This window comes from Myotis brandtii, unplaced genomic scaffold, assembly GCF_000412655.1.
Source record: "Myotis brandtii unplaced genomic scaffold, ASM41265v1 scaffold434, whole genome shotgun sequence".
NCBI classification, from domain to species: Eukaryota; Metazoa; Chordata; class Mammalia; order Chiroptera; family Vespertilionidae; genus Myotis; species Myotis brandtii.
In genome coordinates, this window is record NW_005366599.1 from 3,692,847 (window position 1) to 3,711,669 (window position 18,823).

The following is an 18,823-nucleotide window of genomic DNA, read 5'->3' on the forward strand; positions in this document are numbered from 1 at the left end:
CCAGTGGGAGATGTGCAGGAGGCAGCTGATCAATGTTTCTCTCTCATCGATGTTTCTAACTCTCTATCTCTCTCGTTCCTCTCTGTAAAAAATAAATAAAATATAAAAAAATAAATAAAAGTATTATAGAAAGCTCAAAACACTATAGCAATACCTAATCAATGTTATGACTTTGGCTACCCTTATGTAAACTTCCTGAAGAAAATAAGAAACTGAGTTTTAAAGTGTTTTAAGAATAGAGTTTTATTATTTAAGTATAGAAAATATTACACATTGCAAGCTTAAACAAAAACTAAAGAAGCAGATCTCTTTGGCTTGTTTAATAAACAGAAAGTTAATCTGTAGCTAATGCAAACATTGTATCAAACTATTACTAATGTTTTTAAAAAATTTTACCCAGTGAATTCCTTCCACTGAAATGTTACTTCATTCAATATTCAATAAATATTTACTGTGGATCTTATGTGGGCTAGGCAATATGCTAAGTGCTCAGTATACACCAATGAATAAAACTGGTGTGATGTCTGCCTTCACAAAGCTTAAAGCTACACATCAACATCATGATCTTTGTCATTCCATGGCCCAGGCACTGTGCTACTATCCACTTTGTAGACTTAGCTTTTAACCTAAAAACAATCTACCTACAAGACAGGTGCTTTATATCCCAACTTCATAAGTAAATAAAGTAAGGTTAGGAGGATTAAGTTTCTTGCCCAAGGTCATGAAAGAGAGCAACTGATGGAACAAACTGATGTCAAGCTCAAGCTGTCAACCCATGCACTGTTCCATCCCTAATCTCAGTCCCAGAAAAGCATCTCAAATTCTGAGTTAGCCATGTTCAAATTAATGTGGACATCCTGCCCACCCCCAGAACAGTTTTAATACAAGAATTACCTAATATTAAAATGGTGTATAATGATAACTAACCCATGGTGCATACACATGTATGTACGCACAAAGAGTGCATGTAAATGTGTCTCTCACACCTCCCAGCATTACCTATGTAAAGATCTCTAACAAAAAATGAGAGGATATAATTACTTATCCTCAATAACTTTCCATTTTAAAGAAGGAATAGCAGGTTCTTTTTTTCTTTTTTTATGGAACGCTTCATGAATTTGTGTATCATCCTTGTGCAGGGGCCATGCTAATCTTCTCTGTATCGTTCCAATTTTAGTATATGTGCTGCCGAAGTGAGCACGAATAGCAGGTTCATACTTTTATTTCACTTCTGAGAAATTCAACTTGGGGTAGAGAGGGCAATTTTAATAGTAAATGGAACCTAAGCTAAAGCTACTTTTTCTGCAGTTGCGATTTGTTGTAATCAGCTCTTGGGGTGTAACCCTATCAAACCAGGAATCAGAAAGAAATTCCCAATGCTCCTCTCCCTGCTGCTCACATCTGGCAATGAAACAAAGAGGGAAATTGAAATCTTGAATAATTTGGCCCCCACATTCACAGCAGTAACGGAGATGTGCCTTCTCCAAGATAACTAGTGGCACATTAAGGATTTAGCTATTCTGCATTCACAATCAGTACTTAGGACTTAAACTGTTAGGGACATAAATGATACAACAGCACACTCATTCATGCAGAGCCATAACAACACATTGGGCCCTAAACAGTAAACTGGATATAACCATAATATTCTTAATGACATATCCCCAACTCTGAGGAATGTTTAGACCAGGTATAAATTTAATAACTTTCCTAGTTTTAATTAACCAAATAAGAGCCCAGTGAATCAATGTTATTTGCTCAAAATAATACTTGTAATAATTATATATCCTACCTGAAAATTCATTTCATATAACAACTGAAGAATAGATAGATAACTGTAACTCAAAGAAACCAAAATCATACTTTTTCTGCTGCATAAATGACAGAAATTCATTAAGAATCCACACAAAATTCCCATGTAGAATATTAAAGGAACAGCTTCGATTACTTACCTGTGAATGAAGACTTAGGTATGAACTACTACTGCTAGACCCAGACCAGAAACTCCTGGGTATTATACTGAATGGAAATTACTAATCTCAATGATCTTCTTATTGAGCATTCTCAGAATCCATGATTATTTCTAGATAGCACATTAACTCTATTATGCTAAGGCCTGGGTTTCTATAAATATGGAATTTTGTTGTTTTTTAGTAAAAGCAAGAAAGAAATCTTTCTTGGGGACAAAAACTGAATGTCTTCCCCCACATCAATCTTATTCAATGTTCTCCAAAGAGGACTGATATCCAAAAACGCCACCGCTGTCTGTCCTTAGAACCTACAATCAGAGGGAAGGAACTAGATCTCACATTCTTCAGCCCCCATTATGGTGCTGCACCCAGCAAAGAACACAAAGTAAGTTTTCAATAAATGCTTGTCAAAGGCCCTGATTACAACCCAAAACATTTTTTTAGATATATTTTATTGATTTTTTTACAGAGAGGAAGGGAGAGGGATAGAGAGTTAGAAACATCGATGAGAGAGAAACATCGATCAGCTGCTTCCTGCACACCTCCTACTGGGGATGTGTCTGCAACCAAGGTACATGCTCTTGACTGGAATCGAACCCGGGACCTTTCAGTCCGCAGGCCGACGCTCTATCTACTGAGCCAAACCGGTTAGGGCCAACCCAAAACATTCTTAATTGCACTCTGGGATATAATGCTCCTTGGTGAGACCGACTCATTCAGAAACAAAATTCTCTAAGAAACCAAGTCACGCCCTAGCTGGTTTGGCTCAGTGGATAGAGCATCGGCCTGGGAACTGAAAGGTTCCAGGTTCGATTCCGGTCAAGGGCACATGCCCGGGTTGCGGGGCTCGATCCCCACTGGGGGGGCTTGCAGGAGGCAACCGATCAATGATTCTCTCTCATCATTGATGTTTCTATCTCTCTCTCCCTCTTCCTTTCTCGCTGAAATCAATAAAAATATATGTTAAAAAAAAAACAAAACACCAAGTCACACAGTGACCAGAAAAGCTATGGGAGTGCAGCAGAAGAAAGGGTGGAGGGTGGAATGCTAAGCTCTTGCAGTTGCAATTACTGAGATCAACTCAAACTGGCCAAGAAGAGGCTTCACTGAGGGGAACTCTCACTCCACCTGGAAGCCACATCCGGAGAGCTCAAGGAGGCGAGCACTCTCCCCCTCAGCTCTGCAATGTTCCAACTCTCTGCTTTCCCTGGCGTCCTGCCCATCACACCAGCCTGCCTATGACCTGCTTACACCTGCCCCAGCCCCCTCTCACTGAGGCAATTCTTGACTCATCCCATTAGCTTTGCCCTCCCTGCTAGCTACTCAGTCTCTCAGTTCATCAAGCCAGGCCACAAAGATCATAGATTGCCATTCCACATTACTGTTCTTTCCAAGAGCTAAAGATTTTGCCAACTGCTTTAATATTTAATTCAGAAGCCTAAGGTGTAAAGCTGCCTTATTTAATTGATGATCCCTCTTTCTTCCTGCTTCTAAGCATACACTGTCCATAATTCAACCTTACCTCTCCTGCCCCTGCTTTTCACATGTTCCTCAGATACTTCTGCCATTGTAGTCAAACAAACCCAGTCCCCCCATTTGTAAATAAGCCCATCTAATGAATACTTCCGAAGAGAATGAAAGCATCCTAATAGAACAAATAATTCCCTTCCCTTGAAAATGCTACTTCCAAAAACCTCAGTTCTGTTAGGAACTCAATTTTTTTGCAACATCATAGCTTTCACCTACCCCTGTGGAAGTGCAGGTTCTAAATATATCTACCAATGTAGGACAGAGAGGCCTTATGTATGTGTTTTGATGGTTAAGTGTTAATAAAATGGAAGCCATGATTCCCATCCCCATATAACCTGTCACCCCAATAGGGACACCTTTGAGTGAAAAGGGACACTGTTTAATAGTTTACCAGGACAACAGATGTAAACCTGGTCAACAGAAGCAGCTATGTTTCCTATCATGGACTCAGAATCTATGGGAAGACAATCAGATCCCTGCATAAAATCCAAAGACCCTTCTTACCCAGGGTCCTCAGTCCAATACACTGGCATTGTGCTAGTGACTAGTGGTAGTTGTCTCCTTAAGTCCACTTCTCAATTCTTTAGTCTCTGATGTGTTTAACACTGTACTCTTAGCTAACATGTACCATAAGGGGCATTCGCCCAATTCTTTATACAGTCCCCAAATATAACTATATTCACAAACTCACCATGGTAAAAGGATTAATTATAATCAGTGGTATAAACAAAGAAATACATTTTAGTTACAACCCCAAACCAAATAAAGATAAAATAATCAACAACATTTCAAAGCTATTGGCTTTTGTTTTCCATTGTTCCACTTGTCATGCATGGTATTTCCTGTGGGCAAAATCAACTCCAATTTCTTCTTTTTAAAATCTTGCAGAGGAAAAAAAAAAAAAAAGCTTATTTCCTTCTGTTCATCCTTTCCCCTATAGCTTGGGTAAGCTGAAGAAGAAAAAAACAACAACCTATAATTATTCTCCTCTATTAGATTACCTTTTCGTAAATAGTATTGAAAACCAAGGAAAGAAGAAAGCGGATATCCAGACGATAACTATATTCCTTCCAGTAGTAAATATTTCAATATCACTGTTATTTTTACATTAACTATGATGTGTGCTGAATACAGAACTCAAAAAAAAACACACAAAAAAACCCATAAGGCATAGCAGTGTGTGATTTAGAAAAAGGTATCTTAACATACTGCACCCTACCCTTTTCCCACATTGTTTTTGCATACAGCTTTAGTGTGTTGTACTAGACCAATACTGACAACAGAAGCTTCAGCTTTTATTGCTGTTAATACCCTGAGCAATTACTATAACTCAGCAGGAACCTCTGCCCTGGACTATCACATTATAATCAGCATTTCATAAGCAACGCTGTACAAACATGAAGGCACCAGCCATTGTGCACAAATTGTACAAAAGGGGCTCAGGTTCTAAAAGGTAAAAGAAAAATCTTTGCAATTTTATTTCACAGCTGTATCTTTTCCATGGTGCACTGGTATTATATTTGATAAAAATCACACACAAAGACAGTGACCAGAAAAAGAGCAGTAGCAGCAGCCACTAGCCAAACAAAACTCTTCAGGAAACAAGGCCACCGCCCAGATTTTCAAATGTCAGTGTAGCTTCTGTAAAAAATATTTGAAAGGAAACATGTAACAAATAACAAAGACCTCTAAAATGATAAAACTTTGTGTTGACATAAATTCTGAATAAAAAGCAGTTGACTTTTACAAGATTAAACTGCAAGGCCATCTTGCAAAACAAGCAAGGAAGTTGAAAGCAGTTTACCAAGTGTAATCCTCGGGAGTAAATGGCACATTTGACTTTCTTTTATAACAGTCAGCATGTATTACTTATGCAGTAATTTTTTAAGAAAAAAAAATAAACGGCATGCACTTATTAACTAAATTGGAATATGCTAATTAGATATTTGGGGCATCAGAAACAAAGAAGATGGGGAGTTAAAGATCTCTTCCGACTACTGCATTACTTTTCCTTAGACTGAAATATCACATATAATTAATTGTCAAACGTTTCAAGGGGTTTTTGAAATAAGGACAGTCACAGACACTGATAAAGTCTCTACAAATTAGGATTAGGATTTCTCTACATCTAAAACTAGAGAGTGGTAACAATCCTTCAAGTACAGGGATCCCTTTTTAAGATCTAAATGTTTCAAAAGATCCCCAAATAACAGTACTTCAGTAGTATTTCACTTATCAACCGCTTGAGGAAATACCTAATAAACAGGGATTCTTCAGTGCATATTATCATTAAATAAGTAAATTTTTAAAACCACAGCAGCATATTAATACATTTGAAAAGCAGTTGTACAGATGTGTGAGGTACATTTATTTAAGACTGAGAATGTTTACTTGCAGACTTTGCAAAATCTCTACAGATATCCAGGGATCTAAAACCCCTAGTGTGGGGACCACTGGTCCAAAACAAAGAGATCATAGCGGGCAACATCAATACTTAATGAACTTAGGAAAAGTTTTTAATGAGAAAGTACTATAGCTATACCATCCCTGAGCCAGACTTCCAACCTCCACTACTTGGAGACCCCAAAAAAAGATTTAAGATACACTCCACACTCACTACAATATCTAAGTAAATTAATTATGGTCACCACCGAAACCAGTCTCTGGCCCATGTACATTCTTTTTCTCCAATCATCAAATGCCAAAATTACTCTTCTTCAGGCTCTTCCCAATGGCTGAGAAGAAACAAACTACTTCAGAAACTCAAGGGAATCTCAGAAATTGATGTTAAAACACCTATGAGAGGAAGGAAACTTTACACACATTATTTACAATATGAGCTTTGTAAATCTAAGTGTCACAAAACTGGGAAGATAAAACTGGTGACTGCCTTGTGTGAGTGCTATTGCCACCAGGGAGCGTTAGCACTCAAGAAGGTAAACTGGTTATAAAATCAATACGATAGACAAGCAACCATGAGACAGCCAGAGGAACTGGAAAGAGAAGGTCCAGAGAAGAATCAAGAGCACGTGAAAAAAATGCTTACCAGTTTGAAGTCTTGAATGCTACAGATGAAATACGGTGTGTTTGGTCTCCGACTCTCGATATACACACAGTCTTTAAAAGAAAAAGAAATTTTAAAACAATGGCATTTACCTTTAAGGGAACAAAGACAGGGCCCATAAAGCCACTGCACACATAAATAAATGACAAAGCACATACTTTTTAGAGAAAATTTTTTTCTCAAAGGTAATATTAAATTACTAGTAATTTTAAGCTAAAGGGAAGCAGCCCTTGGGTTCTTTTTTTTACCACTTTTCTGTTAAAGAACTTGATAAAGCCTCAATTATTGTTTTCAGGGTCCCTGAAGAAGGGGGAGGAGGAAATCCCATGGGAGTATCCACATTCAGTTGAAGGTACTTGCTCAAATTTACCCACCAAGACAAAACCTGAATATCTTGCTACCAAGACAAAATCCTGAATATCTTATTCAAATAGATGCCTCATCATTATAAAGAGAAATGGCTTGACCAAGTGCTACTTTATTTTCAATTATTATTTTGTGAGGAAAGAAATGAAATGTAAAAATGACTAGCTTGAACATGCCATTACAATGATCTTTTCACTATAAATTTTAACCTAAACACACTTTATGGCACATAGATATCTCTCTTCCTCTCTCGTATTTGGTATTCAAGTAAAAGCAGAAGAATCCACCCGGCTGGGGTGACTCAGTGGACTGAGCATCATCCCATGCACCAAGAGATAACTGGTTCAATTCCTGGTCAGGGCACATGCCCTGATTGTGGGCCCGATCTGCAGTAGGGGCGTGCAGGAGGCAGCCAATCGATGATGGATGTTTCTCTCATCAATGTTTCTATCTCTCTTTCTCTCTCCCTTCCTCTTTCTCTAAAAATCAATAAAAACATTTAAAAAACAAAAACAGAAGAAATTCATTCCTAAGTAAAAACTATAGCTCCAATCTGCACAATTTTGGGACACCTAAGGGTCTTAATTTCTGTGTTCTAATCCCTATTGTACCTGTATGTCAAATCTCTAGATATCAATTATTTACTCATCCCACTCAACCTGAACACAAAGGACAGTGTATATGCCCTCTTCTTCCTATTTCATACATAACACTGTCATACCTAGCTACTATTCACTGGCTTCAAAATTAACAGGTCATTTTCTTAACGAATGACTTACCCGTTCTTAAAGCCCACAGAACAAAAATTTTCCATATTCAGTGGTCTGATCCCATACCACATCCACCACATCTCATCTTCCACTAGGCTGCATTCTACAAAAGAAACACCAACACCACTACCTCCACCCATGCCAAACCTTTTCACTCCTTCATTCTGCCAGCACCTGCAGCCTTATAAGGAGTCACCTCCAGCAGCAGTGAATTCTCATGGCTCCTCTATAAAGAAACATCCATCTCCTTTCTTTTACATAAAATTAACAGTTTAAGTTGCCTGTCCAATTATTTGGCAGTCAGATGGTCTGCACTGTCCACATTACTATTGCTGAGCTTTGAACTCAGAGAAACTTACTCACTTTAGTGTTCTCTGCAACCACCGAGAACTGGTGCCTGGCATTCAATATGACAGATGCTTAGAGGGTGAAAACTATGGGCAACTTTGTTCTTTTTACATAAAGAAAAGCTCTATATGTACTTTTCAAAATCAATAGAATCATTATTACTATAAGCCCTCTTACTGAGACACAAAGCAGTTATTAATTTGTAGTGTGTAAAAACACTTCCCAGAAAAAAAAGAGAGAAACTATATTCTCTCATCTCTCACTGCCAAGTGACATTCAGGAAAATGATTACCTGTAAACACATCTGGATGTAACTGTTAGAGAAGGGAATAAAGGTCAACCATGAAGAAAGTCCTCACTGAAATGGGGGGGGGGGAAGTAAAGGGAGGAAAATAGTGATGGAAGGAGACCTGACTTGGGGTGATGAACACAAAATACAATATACAGATGACATCCCTTTGCTTAAACACTTATCTGCAGTCTTATTGGAAGCCTCCTCACACTCCTGACTTGAGAAACACTGCCATGAGGGGATAAGGCAGAAAGCAGATTCTCAAATCTGACATGGAATTAACACATTTACTTACTAATGACTTATTACTAGATAAACAGTCACTTCTTTCTGTTTAAAAAGTTACCATGGGCCCTAGCCAGTTTGGCTCAGTGCATAGAGCATCGCGGCCTGCGGACTGAAAGGTCCTGGGTTCGATTCCAGTCAAGGGCACATGCCCAGACTGCAGGCTGGAACCCCAGTAGGAGACGTGTAGGAGCCAGCCAATCAATGATGCTTTCTCATCATTGATGTTGCTATCTCTCTCTCTCCCTTCTCTCTGAAATCAATAAAAATATATTTTTAAAAAATTTGGCTTTGCTTCTAAAGCAAAAGAGTGCTTTTAAAAATAAACAAACAAATAAATAAATAAATAAGTAAGTAAGTAAATAAGTTATCATGGCAACCCAAATTGATCCAAAGCTATAAATTCACACGAGAGTCCAATGTCCAAGGCTAGTAATCTGTTACTGTATTAAGTGATCTCTATAACTTTTCTTTATAACCCATAAAAATTAGGGTGATCCAACTAAAAGAATATAGTCTAAGAAACCATTTGGAATTTAAGTCTCATACACACAGAAATCTACTTAGCTATCATGGCAACCCAAATTGATCCAAAGCTATAAATTCACACGAGAGTCCAATGTCCAAGGCTAGTAATCTGTTACTGTATTAAGTGATCTCTATAACTTTTCTTTATAACCCATAAAAATTAGGGTGATCCAACTAAAAGAATATAGTCTAAGAAACCATTTGGAATTTAAGTCTCATACACACAGAAATCTACTTATTCTTCTTAATGATTTTCAAAACAAAATAAGGCCAAATATTCATAAGAATATGAATATTTCCCTATCTCATTAATTAAGCAGCTATTTAAGAAAATAACTTTATATAGATGTCTATAGTTAGCCCCCAAATAAAGCTGTTTATTTGGAAGGGGAAAGATGAGAACTTAAATCAAGAGCAATGTTAAAATTTCAGTTGGATTATATGCCCAGTAATAGCTTAAAGCCAAAATTATTTTCTAAGAATTTTCATGCAATTTATGAGTGCATGGATTATCTGAAGCTGGTCTCAATGATCCTCAACCTGAAAATCCCCCATGACCAACACAAGCACTGCAGACACCTTTTATTTATTTTTTTTAAAGAGCTTTTTTTGTTTTAAATCAGAAAGCTAGCAGTTCTGGAAGAACTGCGCAAAGCTGATACAATCCATTAAGTGCATAATGCACATTTCCAAAATTACCCATATGAAAATGTATATTTATCAGATTGAGCTAACGGCTGTTGCAGGGCAAATACATATATATATTAATCTTAAAATCAGCAAGTCTGAAATGGGCTAGAAAAATAAGAGGCTATTACCATCTATATCAATTATGCCAAACAACACATGATAACTAATTTTTTCTGTATAGGGGTGTGTGGAAATGAAACCATGGGTCTAGGTTAAGACTTATTCTCTAACACCTAGCCTCTGACTGGGAATGGATCCCACGATTAATGACCTCAAATCCTGCATCCATGATTGGGCAATGACACCGAACAGGGGTGTTTCTGGCTGTTTCGCAAAACCTCAACACAGCTTTGTGTCCAAGAATCTATTGTACCATCTGCAAACAACAGAGCATATGGGAAGCTTTGGAAGGAAGTCAGCCAAAACGTAAAGGCAAATTCTCAAGGCAAAGAAAGCCCTACTTTCTCAACGTTCAGCAAATCAGCAGAAATAGAGCAGTGACTTTCAAGCAGTGTGCCACAAGAGGACACTGGGGTGCCGCAAGAATGTTTAAAACAGGCAATAATGACTGTTTAGTCAGGGCATTGACCTACCCCCTTAGACCAGTGGTTCTCAACCTTGGCTGCACATTAGAATCACCTGGGAATCTTTTTAAAATCCTGGTTTCTGGGCCTCATCATTAGTAACAAAGAAACAGAATTTCCGGAGGATGAGGCCCAGAAATCAGGATTTTAAAAAGATTTCCAGGTGATTCTAATGTGCAGCCAAGGTTGAGAACCACTGCCATAGACTATCCAATTAAAAAATGACAACAGCCAACACAACAGCCATCTGATGTGAATGAATCACAATTACACCCTCTTTTGTCAGATCAGGTTATTTTTTGGAGTGTCACAGAATTGTAGTCATTAGTTCATGTGTGCTATGAGATGAAAAAGGTTGAAAAATCACTGAAATAGGGTGGGGGGAGACAGAAGAGAGTAAAGGTAGGAAAAATGGTGGTGGAAGGAGATTGACTTGGGGTGGTGAACACACAATACAATATACAGATGATGTATTATAGAATTGTACCCCTGAAACCTACATCATTTTATTAACCACTGTCACCCCAAAAATTCAATAAAAATTAAAACGGAATTTTTAATTAATAATAAGAAAAAAATTGCTGAAACAGAGCAAGAGCACAGTCTTCTCAAGGGTAAAAACCATAGCCGGGAGCATTAGGCAGTTTGTAATCCTGAAACACAAAGAACCTGTCAGCATCCTTCCTGACAGCCTCCTCACACAGCACAGTGGACACTTACTTCACCCACTAATTGAGCAAAGCAGCACTACGAGCCAGCATTAAAACGGCGGTCAGGCAATGCTCAGCCACAGTGCTGCCCCTTAAAGAACTCCCCTCCGCAATGAATGCCTTTCTGCCTGTTCACCTTTGAAATACCTTCTCATCCTTTGCAAAGCATGACCAGTGCCACTCTAATATAATTTCCAATAGAAAACCTCTACTAGTTGTGAAGAGCATGCATGAACGAAGACTTTCTCACAAATTTTTCAGAGAGCCAGTCAGGTGGCAGAGTGGTGGACATGGAGGCCGACCCTCAGGGCTGTGCTGCTCTGCCACTTGCCATTTCTCTTACAAGGATACCTCCAACCTGGACACTGAACCATTCAATGAGGTAACAGCAGGTTGCTCTAATAGTGCAGAATAGAAACTGCACAGGTACTCACTAGTTACACTGGATGTTCCAAATTTCCAACATACAAAAAAGGAGTGTATGTATGTATGCACATGCTAGAAACACTGAATTCTGATACCCAAATCAACCCACAAATGCTGCACGCCCCTAGCAGAGCTCTCATCTCTAGCTTCCCCGTCTGTACAACAGTCAAACCCATCATCCCTCACCTCAGTAAATAATATTCTACATGGTAAACACTCAAAAACTATGTGAAGACCAAGTAAATTGAACCAAAATGTATAATCAAAAAGAAGTTACACAAGATCCTAGCAAGAAAGCTGCTATGCTCTATCAATATAAAGAATGATGTTTTCTAATAAATATTTCTTTAAGGGATAACTCAATTGCAGGATGGCCCACTTTTAGTTTTCTACTAGATTCTTTTGTGAGGAAGGGATACACAGTGTCAGGGAATAATGGAGAATTGAAAAGGGAAAACGGCAATTCAGTAAAACCTTCTGTCCTTACCCTTATCCTGTATTTTGACCCTGAAAAGGTCACCAAAATTGGCTGTTCTTAAAGTCTAAATTCAGTGAAAAAGAGATGTCAGGTAACATATCTCCTTGGTCCCTTCCTTTTTAAATTTCATGAAAATTCAATTCCATGTATTCAAATGTCTACAGATTCCCTACTAATACTACAAAGCTCACACTGGCTTTTGTCTAAAAACAGAACACTATCTACTTCTAGCTAACACTGATCTGCCTTTATCCTCATTGCTAACAGGGAATTATTATGCTAACAGGGAATTAAATTATGAGAAAAATCAAATGTGTGTGGTGGCGTAGAGGGGTGAGCAGGCCATAACAAACAAAGGGATTTTTGTTTAAATTTCCCACATTTTTCTTTTCTCCTCTAGGAGCTAGAAAATCTTCCAATGCCTCGAAAGCTTAGACTGAGCCAAGCCTATCTTTCTAACTTTAAGAAGTTATGCTGTTATTCTGGAAGAAATGCTGCAGAGCAAGACCTTCCCAAATCAATCATATTCTACATGGACTTGAAAACTATGTCAAACATGAAAAAGCAAGATCATACTGCCAGCAACAGCGATCTTATTAGTTATGCTGATATGCTAAATGTTAGCCATGGTCTGACACTTGCATCACACTCTCATCACCATATTTTATTCTGAAAATGTTCCTTAAAAAGCTCTCCCTGTAACCTACATTGAAGCCCTATTATGAGAAAGGATTCTAACCAGTTTAACACCCAAACTCCATTAAAGTGATGTTGATCTCTAATAGTTCTAATTACTGTGTTTGTATAGAGCTCAAATGCCATAAGAAAACACAGGGAATTGAAGGGTGAGAGGAATCTATTTTAAAAATCAGTGATGGCCATCCGCCCTATGAAGCTAAGTGTCTTAGGACACTAGAGACATGCGGGAAGGAAATTTTAGACCACTTTCATTCTTGCTTCCCCACCTTAACTACCATTCTAACGCCTGAGAAGACCGGTAACAACCCTACTCTCAATTCAGTGAGCCCTATAAAAAAATAAGTAAATTCTGCTATCAAACCCCTGCCAGGTAGAGCATGCTTAAATGAAAATGCCGACAGGTCCTGAACACAAAAGATTACAACTGGAATATGACTGAAATATGTACATGTAGGAAACGAATGTGGAGAAAACTCCAACACTGCTAAGAACACTATGCCCAGTATCCACAGACAAAAAACCACCAGGGACAGAGAGGCTGGAGTGCAGGTTCTTCTCGCCCCACATGGCTGACAACAAACAAATTGCAAGTCTGATCTTCTGGTGTCACATCCTGCAGAGCCGATTTCAAGCAACACTGCTTGCTCCTTTTGAGAAAACAATGAACTGAGAGCCTGGGCTTCACAATAAATGGCTCAACCAATTTGCAGTGCTCGCTGGAAATACACAGGGGAGTTCACAATGCCTGGCTATAGTTCTTATTTGGAAAATGATTTTATTATAAACTGGTATCATAGTGAATCCATTTTCTTTACGGGTTTTCTGCTACTGTTTAATGGACTGTCAGTATAATTTAGATTTCATCTATTTAAACTCATTCAAGCCTGGCTCCAGATTGTACAGTAAATGGAACATATTTCTATTCAATGAAATTAATGACACTTAATTTTTGTCTGCAGTTCTCAATTTTGTAAAAGCAACTATTCCACAGCGCAAGCATCAAGCTACAAAATTTCCACGCCAATTACTTTTTTTGTACTTTATAAGCATCCACACATTTTGTAAGCCTTTATTATGACTAATGTATATATTCATTTACTATTTCTTCCCATTCAAATATTTACTATCAAGTTTCCAGAAAGTTAGGACTTAAATTATAACTAAAAGCAGAGAAAATGAAATTGTCAATCTGAACAGAAGCTAAATTATTATGGATTTTTTAAGCTAGCAAAACTAAAGATTAAAACTTTCTGCTATATATATACATATATACATACACACACATATATATATTTCTTACATACTATTAGATGATTTCCTTACATATTTCAAATCAGTCACAGTGCAAACATTAAGTGAAATTTATTAAAAGTAGGCTAGCCCTAGCTGGTTTGGCTACGTGATTAGAGCGTCAGCCCACGTATTGCAGGGTCTCAGGTTCGATTCCGGTCAAGGGCAGGTATCTGGGTTGCAGGCCGGATTCCTGGTCCCAGGTGGGACACATGCGGGAGGCTACCAATCGATGTGAGATGTTTCTCTCTTCTCTCTCTCTCTCTCTCTCTCTCTCTCTCTCTCCCTCCCCCCTCTTTCCACTCTCTATTAAAAATCAATGGAAAAAATATCCTTGGGTGAGGATTAACAAAAATAAATAAAAGTAGGCTAAACTTACCATATGGATTTAGATATACAATGGAGGCATACAGCACATATTATTAAATACTGTACTGAATAACTTCTGAGACTGATATTCTGTTTAACAGAAATTTACTCCTGTTAATTTTATTTATCAGATAATACAACAATCTCATGACTGATTTTTCTTCTTGAGTGATTAATCTTTCATCTAAGTATCCACACAGATGTGAAAGAGATGCTTACAGGAGAAAAGGGCATACAAGAAAGTACTGTAAGAGAAACTTATAAAATCAAGACCCAAATATTAATAAGGAAAACATCCTGAATTTGCTACCTCAAAACTATAAACCACCAGGGTCACAGACTGACAGACTGCAATTCACACAAAAATAAGAAAGTCAAGGAAAACCACTAGTCTTTCCATTCCTTTTATCAGCTTGATATTCTGTATCTGCTCAGCTGGTTTCCGAGTTTCCTATAAGCACACTCCCCTCAGGCCCCAGCCCATGAACTGCTTCATGCTGATGCCTCTGTTTGAGATGCTCTTCCACTATTTGGTCCTACTGCAATTCTGCCCAACTTCCAAGACACAAGCCAAGGTTCTATGATCCTCATGTCTTCCTCAATGTCACAAACTTACAATCTGTCCTATTCAGTTGGTATTTGCCCACCCCGTTACTAACACCAGAACATTACTTGAATGAGTATAACTTCTTCCTTTAAAATGAGTAAGAATCAAGGACTAGAATCCTATTTCTGTATCTTGCTCTTCCTCACCTCCACAAAATATCTTGCATAAAGTTATATACATAGAAGATTGTGCTTTTATGATATCAGCTGATTAATAAAACACTAATAATACTATCGCTGGCATCTACCATACCTCATTAAATTCTACGAGCTATTCAAAGTCTATTACAGGTTCAGTGGGCTTCACATTTAATCATTTGCTTTAATTTATAGAATTTCTAAGGGCAACTGAAACCTGCTCCCTGACTCTCTTATTCTACCCACACCTCTTCCTTCTAGTCCTCCTTAAATCATTGTTGTTTTCATTTGGGTTTTTAGTGTGGTACTGACTGCTGTTTGGTCAGGCATTTCTTTTAAAATTCAAATAAAAGACAAAAGATATTTTAAGAATTAAAAATATCTAGTCACTTTCACATGACTGAATAAATACTGAGACCTCAGATTTTCAATAAGGATCTTCAGCCAACTATGAATTATAAATGTCACTTGTAAGTATTCACAGATATTTGGAAAAAAATAATTCCACCTACACAACAATTTCCAATTATCAGTCTCCTTAAGAATCAACATGTTGCCCTAACCGGTTTGGCTCAGTGGATAGAGTGTCGGCCTGCAGACTGAAGGGTCCCAGGTTCGATTCCAGTCAAGGGCATGTACCTTGGTTGCGGACACAACCCCAGTGGGGAGTGGGCAGGGGGCAGCTGATCGATGTTTCTAACTCTCTATCGCTCTCCCTTCCTCTATGTAAAAAAACAATAAAATATATTTTTTAAAAAAGAATCAACATGTAGTAATTTTGCTTTATAACATATACATCATTCTCAAGCTAAAAAGTATTTGAGTGGGGGAGTCGGGGTAGATGGGATCTTGTCTGGTAATCTGCCATCCACTGTCACTTTTATAATCAAAATTAGCAAAGATCTGAGCAAGGTAGCAGTATTTAAAGTATCTAAATGCCTCTTGATTTCTAAAATGAGATCAGAAATTTTGTTTATTATTTGGGCCATAAGATGCTCCGGATGCTTTCTATACAAAACTGTATTCAACACACTACAACAAATGAGTGCAGCTGCTCTGGGCCAATATAACTCTTAATGAGAGTTTTGTTTTTTGTAAATCATACCTTGGGAAAATCACGTTTTGAACATCTGCTGAGATGAAATGAATCAGAATTGAGGGGCGGGGGAAATTAAGGCTTCTACATTTTAAGCGAACTGGCAACAGGCAAATCTTGTCAAGATTACATTAAAGCTAAAAAATGAAAATATAGTCTACAAGGAACAGAACCATAAACTCATAAAACATTCACACAGAGACTTATGGGTACCACCTATGTGCCAGCTAAGTGCTAGAGATACTGAATATAAAAATATTGTCCTTCCCTGCCCTGGCCAGGTTGCTCAGTTGGTTGGAGTGTCATCCTGTGTAGGGAGCGGCTATAGTTAAACCTCGGACTGACCTGTTGGCAAAGCCACAAACAAGTCCCAGCTTAGAGGGCACAGCCCTCTTAGCATAATTAAGCTTGACCTTATGACGCTCCCTAGATCTTATCTGGGAAGCTAATGGGCTGGAGGTGCAGCAAGTGCTGCCAAAACAAGTGGAACTCACAAGAACACTGTAACTATGGTGACCACTACCTTGTTTACCTCTGGCTATAAAATAAAGCATCAGCTTGCCTCTGGATCTCTCTCTGTGGCCTCAGCCAGACACAGGAGATCCACCTATACCCAGCTTATTCTCTTTGTCTGTCTTTTCTACATCCTTCACCGCCCCCCCCTCAGGCTCACCAAACCCTTGGCTGTGCTGGCACGGCACAATCCTGTGCACCGAAAAGTTGAGGTTTCAATTCCTGGTCTGGGCACATACCTAGGTTGTGGGTTTGATCCCTGATCTAAGTGCATGCAGGAGGCAACAGATCCATGTTTCTCTCCTTTCCTCTCTCACTAAAATCAATAAGAAACATATCCTCAGGTGAGGATTGAAATTTAAAAATAAATAAATAAAAATATTGTCCTTCACTTGACAATCTGTATATATAAAAGCCTAAGCAACCAAACGATCAGTTGACCGGTCACTATGATGTGCACTGACCACCAGGGGGCAGATGCTCAATGCAGGAGCTGCCCCCTGATGATCAGTGCGCTCCCACAGCCAACCTCCCGTGGACCCTGATCCCAATGGCCCCAATGGGGGCAGCCGGCCAACCTCCCGCAGCTCCAATCAGCCCCGACTGCCGGCCAGGCCGAGGGACCCCCCACCCGTGCATGAATTCGTGCACTGGGCCTCTAGTAAATAATATCAGAGCTAGGTATGAAAACAAATAAATAAATATATGCCTTCAATACTTTTATATTATTTTTTTAAAATTTTTTTATTGATTTCAGAGAGGAAGGGAGAGGGAGAGATAGAAACATCAATGATGAGAGAGAATCATTGATTGGCTGTCTCCTGCATGCTCCCCACTGGGAATCTAGCTGCAACCCGGGCATGTGCCCCTAACTGGAATTGAACCCGGGACCCTTCAGTCCGCAGGCTGATGCTCTATCCACTGAGCCAAACCAGTCAGGGCATCAATATTCTTAATTGTACTTGTTTTTTAGTCTCCGTAACAGAGAATGCTAGTTGAGAATATTCACTTTCCCCTTCTTCCTTAATAACAGAGCATATGATGTCTAGCAGGGCCTACAACCCTCGGATTTTCCAGCCTCCCTTTCAACTGGCTTGGTCATGTGACTAATTCTGGTCATGGGATATATGAACAGACACAATATTTCAACTTCTGGAAACTGAATCCAGGAAAAAGGCGGCCCAGCTCTTCCTTATCCTTCCTGTTCCCCTGAAAGCAATGTACTGACTGGAGGTGGAACATGAGGTCACTAGATGATGATGAGAACGGAGGCCACACACAATGGAATTACAAAACCTTTTTTGTTGCTAAAGAACCAGACCAAGAATTTACTGATTCACCATTCAGTATGTCTGGCCAGTGTACACAAATATGTTTAAATTATCTTAAAATGAGGCAAAACAGAGAGACAACCAAGATGGCGGCATAGGTAAACACCTGAATTTGCTGCCGCGCACAACCACATTAAAACTACAACTAAAAGACAAAACGAATATCATCCAGAACCATGGGAAGGCTGGCTGAGTGGAAATTCTACAACTAGAAGAAAAGAGAAAAGCGCACTGAGTCCGGTAGGAGGTGCAGAGGTGTGGAAGTGTGGAGGTAGGGAGGCACGCCGGACGGGACTGGCAGCTGGGTACGCTGTTGTCTTTTTCAATCGGGAGGGAGATACAAGCTCCTGACTGCTCTGAACTCCAGTTCCAGGTGAGAATTTGGGGACCCAGACTCATACGGAGAGAAACTGGACTGTCTGGCATCGGGCCGGAACTTGAGGGTGGCTTTCTCGCAGAGGTGCTTGCAGCGGTCACTGTTCCTGCACAGGGCCGCGGGACACAGACCCCGGGACCGCTCCCGCTCCGAGGCAGAGCAGACTGGCAGCCATTGTGGTTTGCTCCACCCTGATGATTCCCTGAGACCCCGCCCCACCCAATTTACAACCCCACCCAAGCTGTGCACAGAGGCTTTTGTATATGAATGGCCTGGCCTTTCTCCGCCTAAAAACCTGGGCAGACTCAGTGAGCGCCAAAGCCCCACTGAAGCAAGTCCTGCCCCATAAGGGTGTCTCCAGCAC

At 39.3% G+C, this 18,823-nt stretch overlaps 1 protein-coding gene across 1 annotated transcript in view; it reads right to left on the bottom strand.

Annotated features, from left to right (window-relative positions):
- Positions 1-18,823, bottom strand: part of RERE (arginine-glutamic acid dipeptide (RE) repeats) — a 267,612-nt gene that overhangs the window by 228,059 nt on the left and 20,730 nt on the right. The window contains exon 2 of the mRNA XM_014546200.1: positions 6,547-6,617. Coding sequence (XP_014401686.1) covers positions 6,547-6,617 — 71 coding nt within the window. The remainder of the gene's footprint in view (positions 1-6,546; positions 6,618-18,823) is intronic.